The 11168-nt window shown below is 43.4% G+C and overlaps 1 protein-coding gene across 1 annotated transcript; it reads right to left on the reverse strand.

Annotated features, from left to right (window-relative positions):
• Nucleotides 1-5362: 5362 nt before the first annotated feature.
• On the reverse strand, nucleotides 5363-8700 carry LOC119391024 (putative nuclease HARBI1). The gene is made up of 5 exons (XM_049415020.1): nucleotides 8525-8700; nucleotides 8289-8455; nucleotides 7396-8115; nucleotides 6551-6858; nucleotides 5363-6047 (listed from the first exon to the last, which is right to left on the reverse strand). Exons 3-5 carry the CDS (start codon nucleotides 7558-7560, stop codon nucleotides 5660-5662), a joined length of 861 nt encoding a protein of 286 aa, XP_049270977.1. The 5' UTR covers nucleotides 7561-8115; nucleotides 8289-8455; nucleotides 8525-8700; the 3' UTR covers nucleotides 5363-5659.
• Nucleotides 8701-11168: the final 2468 nt, after the last annotated feature.

The raw sequence follows: 11168 nt of genomic DNA on the forward strand, positions 1-11168 counted from the left end.
TCAACCTCACCCTCACTAACGGTGTATTTCCAGAGCAATTAAAAGTGGCAAAAGTCACTGCAGTACATAAGGGTGGTGATATCAATACTTTAGCGTACTATCGACCTATATTCCTGCGACCAACAATATCAAAAATATTTGAAGGGGTAATTTATGATAGACTTGCATCCTTTTTTGATAAGCATCAAATAATAACAAAAAGTCAGTACGGTTATCATAGATAAGATAATCGAAAAGATGGAAAACAAAAAATACACTCTTGGGCTCTTTCTCGATCTTCAAAAGGCATTTGACTCCATACAAATCAAATCATTGGTTCAAAAAATATCGAGGTATGGTTTGCGTGGAGTTGCTGTACAACTTTTTAAAAGTTACCTTGAAGATCGCTGTCAATTTGTAGAACTAAATAGCACTATTTCTACAAAGATAAAATTAAACCAAGGAGTCCCCCAAGGGGGCCATTATTGTTCCTTGCCTATATAAATGATATTGTTGATATACCTTATTCTTCGGAAGTTATTATGTACGCTGACGATGTTTTCATGAGACAAGTTGATATCACTTGAGGTAAGTGTAAATAATTATCTAAGCAGTCTTTCAAATTGATTAAAGCAAAATGAACTGCGCTTGAATGCGAAAAAAGAACAACCTATATGATATTCCGAACTATAAACAAACCTATCAGTAAGGTAACTGTAAAATTTGAAGGAAATTGTATCGCACACGTTAGGGAACAAAAGTCTCTTGGTGTGTGGTTTAAGGAGGAATTAAACTGGAACACACATGTGAATCATCTGATTTCCGCATTAGCGCTAATAGTTGGTTGTTTTTTCAGAACAATGCACTTAATCCCGTTGAGGTTAAAAATAAGTATGCACTATGCACTCTTCCATTCTAAAGTAACTTATGGGATGTTAGTCTGGGGAACGACATTTCAAGGGAATTACCATAAGCTAATAACTATACAAAAGAAAATCTTGCGCTGTTTCGAAAAATACAGGGGAAACCTACGAGACTTGCGCACTGCTCCACTATTCATTAAACATTCCATACTCAGAATGGATCAGTTATATAATTTTAAATTCCTTCAGTCAACTCAAATGAATAAGCTATATGAAGAAAGTTGTACCGAAAGACCACACTACCGTTTGTGAGAACAAAAGAAACGAGTTCCTAGAACAAGAACCAAGTATGGAAAACAAAGTGCTGCGTACCAGTTAAGCCCAAACCCCATATGCGCGAAAATGCACGCGACAGCGACGAGCGACGCTATGAGCGACGAAACAGGACGTTCGCGCGACGTGTCGCCTGGTCGTTTTCGCGCGATCGCCCAGTTTTTCACATTTGGAAACCGTCGCCCATCGCCCGGAAGTGCTGTGCTCAAGCAGCCAATAGCGAAGCACCGGAACAGGATGTACATCGGTGACGTACTGCCGGTTGTTTTCAAGTGTGTTTTGGTTTTTTGACGCGCGCTTTCCGACGCGCGCTTTTCACGCGCGCTTTTCGACGCGCTCAATACAGCTACAACAACATGGCCAACGGCGACGAGCGCAACGCGTACAATGAGCGCCTCATTGACGTTGTCGAGCGTGAACGTGCCTTATGGGACCTCAGAGATAGGAACTATAAGTCCCGCGCGGTCACTGATACGGCTTGGCGGCACGTCGCGACAGTGATGGGATCCACAGGTGAGTTGTGATGTTTTCACAATGTATACGCTGTACGTACAAGCGACGTAGTACACGCCAAAACTAACGAAGGTGTTCGGCGCTGGCGTGGTGTACAACTCTCCGTGATTTATGCGCAGTTGTGGAAGTTAAAGCGAGATGGAAGAACTTGAGAGACACCTTCAGGCGTGTCCTCAAGGACCGGACGCGAGCGATGAAGAGTGGGGCGCCAGCTGACGATGTCCTGGACGACTCGACAAAATGGATATTTTTTACTCGCCTGATGTTCCTGAAAGTCACTATGGAAGGGACGCCGTAAGTTTGTAATCAACATTTTTACGTCAAACGTAGCATGCAGAGAAGTTAACTTTAAGCACAGGCATGAATTAAGTGAAATAAGATGTTCGCATGAGTCACAGCTGAAAACCTAGCGTTACATGTTGAAAATTGTGCTTAGAGACATACCACGTTTTACCTTATAGGACAAGTGGGAATTTGGAGCCCCTGCCTCCTCGGGAAACAGCTCCATGTGATAATCAGACATCTGAGGAGCTTCTCGATGGCATGTATGTGGAGAAGGAGGTGGCCGTTGATCCCCGAGAGGCAGCGACAGCAGAACCATGTGGTGATGCGAGTGTGCGCCCACCACCGCCCAAAAAAAAACCCAGGCGTTCAAAATATGACGAAGAGATAGAAGGCTTGTCAAAGTTTATCACAGAGAAGCCAGATGAACATGAACGATTTGGCGCATTTCTGGCCGAGAAAATGAGACGTGTGCCTTCACATCTCATTGATGTAATGCAGCTGCAGTTGCTGCAGACCATTGCGCAGTACACAAGCGGGGCAACTTTAGTAGAGCCTATCGATTAAAACAAGTACATCTGTAATAATTAATGCTGTGATAACTTGACAAGCCATTCTGACATTTCGTTGCTCATATATAGTATAATAGTAGTATCTGGTTTGTTTTTTTTTTGCGACATAGACTTGCCCTTAAGGCATAATAATAATAATATCTGAGGTTTAACGTCCCAAAACCACGATATGATTATGAGAGACGCCGTAGTGGAGGGCTCCGGAAATTTCGACCACCTGGGATTCTTTAACGTGCACCTAAATCTAAGTACACAGGCCTCAAGCCCTTAAGGCATAATACTTATTGTGTATATTTGTGTTAACTGTGCGTCGTTAGGCCGGTGCTGTGTATGAAGTGAAGAAGTGTCTTGTGGAATGTGTTGTCATGTATCCATCGGTAATAACTGTGTCACTGTAGCGAAAAAACAGCTTGCAGGAGATGACGGGAGCGTTCCGACTGTAATCCTTGGCATGTCCATGGGGTTTAACATCTCAAAACCACAATATGATTATGAGGGACACCACAGTGGAGGGCTGATATTCCATACAGCGCATAATGCACCAGGAAAGGTGCTACTGCTGCGTAACATGTCATTTATTATGAGTCACTGTACGAGTTCACGTAGTCATATTGCCAGCACTGTGATATTGCAAATATTAGTGGTATGCACAATCTGTGCACCATAACACGTTTGCAAACTGCTTTTGTTTGCTCAAGACATTCAAAAAGTGCCTGCTACTTTGTCATGCTGCGATAACGTCACTGATGTGTTCATTTGAAGAAACATGAATGACATATTTTTTACACATGTTGTAAACTATGCAACGTGTTTTGTTTTTATTCTGTTGCAATTTTTCTATTTTGCTATGCATTACCAGAGTACAAGTGATAAATTCTGTCATAATATTCACAACTTAATTCATATAAATATTTCGTTCCTATGTGCTGCTGTGCAATGTTGAGCATACCTCATTTACTTGTCACTGTTAATCAAGGAATCCTATTACAAAAGGAAATGTGCAATAAAGTTCTGTTTTGGAACTGTGTACTTCAACCCTCCTCAATAAGCTTGCACGAGCTACGTATCCGTGCAAATATTAGCGGTATGCACAATCTGTGCACTATAACACGTTTGCAAACTGCTTTTGTTTGCTCAAGACATTGAAAAAGTGCCTGCTACTTTGCCATGCTGCGATAACGTCACTGATGTGTTCATTTGAAGAAACATGAATGAGATATCATTTATGAGTTGACACATGTACATATTTTTTACACATGTTGTAAACTATGCAATGTGTTTATGTTTTTTATTCTGTTGCAATTTTTCTATTTTGCTATACATTACCAGAGCACAAGTGATAAATTCTGTCATAATATTCACAACTTAATTCATATAAATATTTCGTTCCTATGTGCTGCTGTGCAATGTTGAGCATACCTCATTTACTTGTCACTGTTAATCAAGGAATCCTATTACAAAAGGAAATGTGCAATAAAGTTCTGTTTTGGAACTGTGTACTTCAACCCTCCTCAATAAGCTTGCACGAGCTACGTATCCGTGCAAATATTAGCGGTATGCACAATCTGTGCACTATAACACGTTTGCAAACTGCTTTTGTTTGCTCAAGACATTGAAAAAGTGCCTGCTACTTTGCCATGCTGCGATAATGTCACTGATGTGTTCATTTGAAGAAACATGAATGAGATATCATTTATGAGTTGACACATGTACATATTTTTTACACATGTTGTAAACTATGCAATGTGTTTATGTTTTTTATTCTGTTGCAATTTTTCTATTTTGCTATACATTACCAGAGCACAAGTGATAAATTCTGTCATAATATTCACAACCTAATTCATATAAATATTTCGTTCCTATGTGCTGCTGTGCAATGTTGAGCATACCTCATTTACTTGTCACTGTTAATCAAGGAATCCTATTACAAAAGGAAATGTGCAATAAAGTTCTGTTTTGGAACTGTGTACTTCAACCCTCCTCAATAAGCTTGCACGAGCTACGTATCCGTGCAAATATTAGCGGTATGCACAATCTGTGCACTATAACACGTTTGCAAACTGCTTTTGTTTGCTCAAGACATTGAAAAAGTGCCTGCTACTTTGCCATGCTGCGATAACGTCACTGATGTGTTCATTTGAAGAAACATGAATGAGATATCATTTACGAGTTGACACATGTACATATTTTTTACACATGTTGTAAACTATGCAATGTGTTTATGTTTTTATTCTGTTGCAATTTTTCTATTTTGCTATACATTACCAGAGCACAAGTGATAAATTCTGTCATAATATTCACAACTTAATTCATATAAATATTTCGTTCCTATGTGCTGCTGTGCAATGTTGAGCATACCTCATTTACTTGTCACTGTTAATCAAGGAATCCTATTACAAAAGGAAATGTGCAATAAAGTTCTGTTTTGGAACTGTGTACTTCAACCCTCCTCAATAAGCTTGCACGAGCTACGTATCCGTGCAAATATTAGCGGTATGCACAATCTGTGCACTATAACACGTTTGCAAACTGCTTTTGTTTGCTCAAGACATTGAAAAAGTGCCTGCTACTTTGCCATGCTGCGATAACGTCACTAATGTGTTCATTTGAAGAAACATGAATGAGATATCATTTACGAGTTGACACATGTACATATTTTTTACACATGTTGTAAACTATGCAATGTGTTTATGTTTTTTATTCTGTTGCAATTTTTCTATTTTGCTATACATTACCAGAGCACAAGTGATAAATTCTGTCATAATATTCACAACTTAATTCATATAAATATTTCGTTCCTATGTGCTGCTGTGCAATGTTGAGCATACCTCATTTACTTGTCACTGTTAATCAAGGAATCCTATTACAAAAGGAAATGTGCAATAAAGTTCTGTTTTGGAACTGTGTACTTCAACCCTCCTCGACAAGCTTGCACGAGCTATGTATCCGTGCAGCTGTTCCCATTGTCGCCACAGTCCAATGCAAAGCATGCTATATATTAAAGAGGGGTTACGGAGGAGGAGAACACCAATGTAGGACCTCGCTGCCAAAGCATCAAGTCGGTAGCCCTGAAAAGGGCCGTTTGTGTCGATTATGTTGCCGGTGCACTGGCATGATTTAGCCACTCGAAGCTTGATGTGGGGCAACTCCGGGCAGCTTCCATTGCCAAGGCACTTGGCCTTCATCGCTGAAGTACCTGATGAGCTCCTGCCTGACTGCATTGGCCACTTTGGCACAGTTGCGGGCCTTCGGCTTCTCCAACCCGAACACTGTAGTGCTCTCTGGTCCTTGTCGCCAGGCACCACCGCTCACAGTCCCAAAGGTGTCTTGGAAGTCTGCGTACCCCGGAGGACAGTAGGTTGATGCAGCATTGGATGACAGGAAGTTGTGCAGCACGCATGTAGCCTTCACGATGGTCTCGACATTTTTAGGCTCCATGTTTATGCGCCTCTCGTATATCCGCCAGCGGGATACGAGAATGCCGAAGGCATTTTCCACACAGCGCCTGTTAAAAGAAAAAATTAAAAGAAAAAAAAACTATTTCTGTTGTAGTCTACCTAGAGCAGGGAAGTTACAGTAATTGCAAGCTATATAAATGTTTCACAAGTTGGCTATGCAAAGCGCGATGATATCTTATTGAAAAATCAATAGCACATTTATTTATAAGGGAGAATTCTTGCTTTGTTGAGAATCACTCTGATAGGTAAGAAACAATTGCTTTAATGAAGCATGCACAGATGGTGGTGTTTTTCAGTACTTGCCCTTGATAATTTAAAACGAACTTGAGGCAGATTTGTGCTTGATCCTGAACTGATTACAAGGCAACTCTTCCTTGCCGCAGCAACCGTTGCACAAGGAAATGGCACATAGAAACACCAAAAATAGATTTCTTTACCACACCTCAGTTGCTCTACCCCAAAGACGTAAAAGTTAAGGCAATGAACATAATTGAGCTCAGAGTTCTTTATGTGCTAACAGCACAGAGTTCTTTATGTGCTGGGTACAGACCTTGCACGACTGAGGCGGTAGTTGTAGATCACCTCCTCAGGTGCAGTCCGGCTCCCTGGCAGTGGCCTCATGAAGTCTGGGCGCAACTGGAAGGCCTCATCGCCAACGAACACGTGAGGACAAACTCTTCCTGACCTTGGGAGCGTGGCTGCTCGAGGTAGGCTCAGCTCGCCCTCATGCAGTCGTTCGCCGATGGGAGAATCTTGCAAGATTCCCCCATCACTAAACCTCCCAGGTGCACCCACATTCACCAGCCTGAACAGGTACTGGCTGTCAGCCACAGCCATCAATACAATGGAATGGGTTCCCTGAAAGCAATGAAACAACTGTCACAAACGTACTTACCATCATAGATGCTTATATTGCATAGCGCTTAGATGCATTAGTTCACACTGGCTCAAGTGTTCTAGCTCCCATTTCTTTCGTTGCAGCTTCTGCACATATTATGCCCTTTAGAGTTATTCTTAATTGTTCTAAGTTTTCCTTTTTTCGTGGACCGTGGATCTATGGAATGAGCTTGATGGGTCTCTGTGCAGACTCTGTGCTCAGCAATTTGAAAAAGAGTTGCATAATCATGTATTTTTGTTTATTGTGTTGAACATTTGTATCCACTCCTGGTATGTCTCAATAACTGAGATAGCAGTATTTGAAAATAATAGTAATAGTAATAAGTAGACAAAATATCAGGTGAAAATTTTGGTCTGTAACCTGCTTTGAATGCATTAGGTATAGATTTGCAATACTCTTGTTTAAAGTCTCAGCCTATCCCCTCCTATTCATAAAAAAATAATGACCCTACAGCAGCAAACATGCCACATGCAATGATGCAATTTCCTGTTGCATACCTTGTAATTGAAGTACATACTTCCAGCGTTGCGGGGGCACTTGATCTGGATATGCTTGCCGTCGACCGCTCCCAGGCAATTTGGGAATTGCCAACGGCTGCAGAACCCATCGGCGATTTCTCGCCAGTCTTGTTCTGTTGGTGTCTGCAAAAACAGTAATTTCATGTTTGACACTATGTTGTTGCAACCATAACCTGGTGAACGTACTCCTGCTTTTTTAACATTACGGGCCACCCTTTCCTTTGCATGCGATATGGTATCACATCACACAAACCCCACACCATGACATGTGCTGTAATTTACACAGCCATATCAAACTTCTGTCATTTAACTTTGCATGAAACATGCAACCCAGAGGCATAAATAAAAATACCTTTCAACAAGCTCAAGGAAGTAATAGGTAAATGAATTTGATAGTGCCACAAGCAAAAACGCAGCTTTTGTGTTCCCACTATTCGAGCTGACATTAACTAGACCTGCTCTCCGGCACCCTACAAAAGCTATTATGAACACCCTTGGCAAGGATAAGCAAAAAATAATGCGCATTACAATGTACCCATCGCTGCACCTGCTCTATGCTGTATGCATACCTTCATGTATCCAGGGGACAAAACCTCCCACAGCACGGTGCAGGTTTCGATGATGACGTTTCGTGCCGTCTCGATGCCCACACGGAATGCCATGGCTGCGTCCCTTACCAGCATACCAGACGACAGGAACCTGTAATACAAATCTCAACGTGCAAACGCGGGGAAGTGTGTCGAGACGTGCGTACAATCCATGCATGCGCTGCACAATACTTCGAAGTATGTATAACGACCGCACATCACGAACAGAGACTTCCTGAAATGAAAAGCTGTACAGGCACGGTTACGCAGTCAAATCGGTCCTACCGCAAAGTCAGCGCGAGGCGCTCGCCAGAAGAAATGGGCTCCCTCGATGGGCATTTATCCTTTGTCAGCTCCTCCCGCACCAAGCCGTGCAGCATGTCAAAGGTATCCGGCGACATCCGGTAGTACATGTAGAACAGCGACTCGTCACCGTTCTTCATGTGTTTCATCTGTAAAACACAGCAAACGTACGTACATTCAGTCTCACCATTGCGACGCGGTTGTCTGGCAGTACTTACCGCCGTGAAAAACTCGCTCTCGTCCGCTCGCTGTGTCCATGTCGGCCGGACCCAATACTTTCTCAGGAAAGCCTGCCGTCTCTTGAGAATGATGAGCAGCTTCAGAGCAGCTATCTTCCTTTGTCTCTCCATTTTACGACGTCGGAAAACGAAGCAGGTCGACAGACGCGCGCAAAACAATGCAGACAACTGCTTCTTTCGCTTTCGCGCCGATTTGCCGCGGAACTACGACGTCCTCTCGCGGTCGCCGCCTCTCCGCCCGAGTTCACGTGTGCACAACGAAGAAATAACGTAATGATATAAAAAAAGGTGCTGCAAGGCAATAATAAACACCTTCCATTCTATTATGCAACAACACATTTTATTTTTACATTGCATATTGCTGACTACGCACCTCTTTTGGTACGAGTAGACGGCCTCATGCCAGCAACAGTGGAGTTTCCTCGCCGAAGCCGTCGCGCGAATGAGGTTTGCCAGCGCAAGCGACTGTTCGCGCGAACACGATCTACGTCGCGTCGCTCGTCGCTGTCGCGTGCATTTTCGCGTATATGGGGTTTTGCCTTTACCTGATGTTTTAAATACCCTTGAAGGTCAATTGAACTTTAGGGCTAGTAGAGCGGCCTTTAAGAAACAAATAAAGAACTTATTATTAACCACCGGTATACATTATTGAAACTACTTAGTGGAGTTTCATGCCTCGGCTAATGCTTAAATTGTTCATAAATTTGTATTTCGATTGTAGAGTGTAATGCGGTGGATGTACATGCATTTTGCGTCTCTCAGTTTTGAAGTTTTTGATTGATTTCGTTCAGTTGTGTATTTTTAGGAGAGCGACCTCTAATTCTTGAAATGTGTTATGTAAACTTCTTATTTTGTCTGTGTGTGAATTTTATGTGTACACTTGCAAGTTGCTTATTGTCCATTTTTCTGAAACCAATCTATTGAATATATATATATATATATATATATATATATATATATATATATATATATATATATATATATATATATTTGGCTGTGCTTATGTCGAAGTTTATGCACTGTCACGGACTGCGGAGGGACAGGGGCCTTTGTCAGGCTGCTCGATTTTAGCCCTTGCCTCTGCAGTGAGCTCTGTATTCTGCTTACTGTGAATAAAGTACTACTACTACTACTACTACTACTACTACTACTACTACTAAAAAAAACTTCAGCCATGAATATAGGCGCCTCAACATTGGTACGACGGTTGCCTACATCAACGAACGTGTAGCCCCCAGCGATGCTTTCGCCCTCTTCGATGCTGCCGAACCTGCTTCGACGAATAGAGGTCCCGAACCGGATTTTGACGAAGGTCAAGCAAGACCAGCTCGAAACCCTGCTCCTGCAATACAAGGACTGTTTCTCGTCGTAATCGCGGTTTCGACAAACGCCCCTTGCTAAGCACCACATTAAAACAGAAGAAAATTCGCGACCACTCCGTGAGAGCCCCTACAGAGTTTCGATTTGAGAGCGCGACGCGATAAAGAAACAAGTCGACGAGATGCTACCCGACAACATCATCCAGCCGTCCAAGAGTCCATGGGCGTCACCCGTGGTGTTAGTGAAGAAGAAGGACTGGACACTGCGCCTCTGCGTTGACTATCGGCGCCTGAACAAAATCACGAAGAAGGACGTGTACCCCCTCCCACGGATAGACGACACCCTGGATCGACTTCGCAACGCGACGTACTTTTCGTCGATGGACCTCAAGACCGGCTATTGGCAGATCGAAGTAGATGAAAGAGACCGAGCATAGACCGGTTTTATAACACCCGACGGCCTCTTTGAATTCAAGGTCATGCCTTTCGGTCTTTGCTCGGCACCTGCGACGTTCCAGCGCGTCATGGACACCGCACTGGCCGGATTGAAGTGGCAGACGCGCCTTGTGTATTTGGACGACGTCGTCGTGTTTTCCTCGACCTTCGACGAGCATCTCCGGCGGCATGAGGCAGTACTTCAAGCAATCAAGACCTCTGGACTGACCCTGAAGCGAGAAAAGTGCCGATTCGCGTACGACGAGCTTCTGTTTCTGGGTCATGTGATCAGCAAGTCTGGAGTGCGCCCAGACCCGCGGAAAACAGCTGCCATCGCCGACTTCGCGCCACCCATCGGCAACAAGGCCGTGCGCCGATTTCTCGGCTTATGCTATTACAGACGCTTCGTCAAAAACTTTTCACGGATCGCCGAACCACTGACGCTTCTCACAAAGACTAACGTGGAATTCAGGTGGCAAACGGCGCAAGTGCAAGTATTTCAAGAACTTAAACAACGCCTGCAGACGCTACCCATACTTCCGTATTTCGACGATTGCGCCGATACGGAAATACACACCGACGCAAGCAGCGTAGGACTCGGTGCCGTCCTTGTGCAAAAGATGGGAGAGTATTTCGGCAACGCGTTAAAAAGTCACGTGAGAGAAAACGCGGGTGGCGCTGTGCGCGCCCTGGTTGCCTAGGCGAACGCATCGGGCCCGCGCAAATTTTCGCGCGCGCTTTCAAAAAAGCGCGCCTGCTAGTGCGGCAAAAGTAATTTGTTGTTTATGTTCTATTAAAATGAAGACAAGTACACTGCACGCTATTACGTTGTAACCGTTTAGCTACTGGTGTAGCTTCGACGGAGTTGC

The sequence above is a fragment of the Rhipicephalus sanguineus genome, chromosome 4, assembly GCF_013339695.2.
Source record: "Rhipicephalus sanguineus isolate Rsan-2018 chromosome 4, BIME_Rsan_1.4, whole genome shotgun sequence".
Lineage (NCBI taxonomy): Eukaryota > Metazoa > Arthropoda > Arachnida > Ixodida > Ixodidae > Rhipicephalus > Rhipicephalus sanguineus.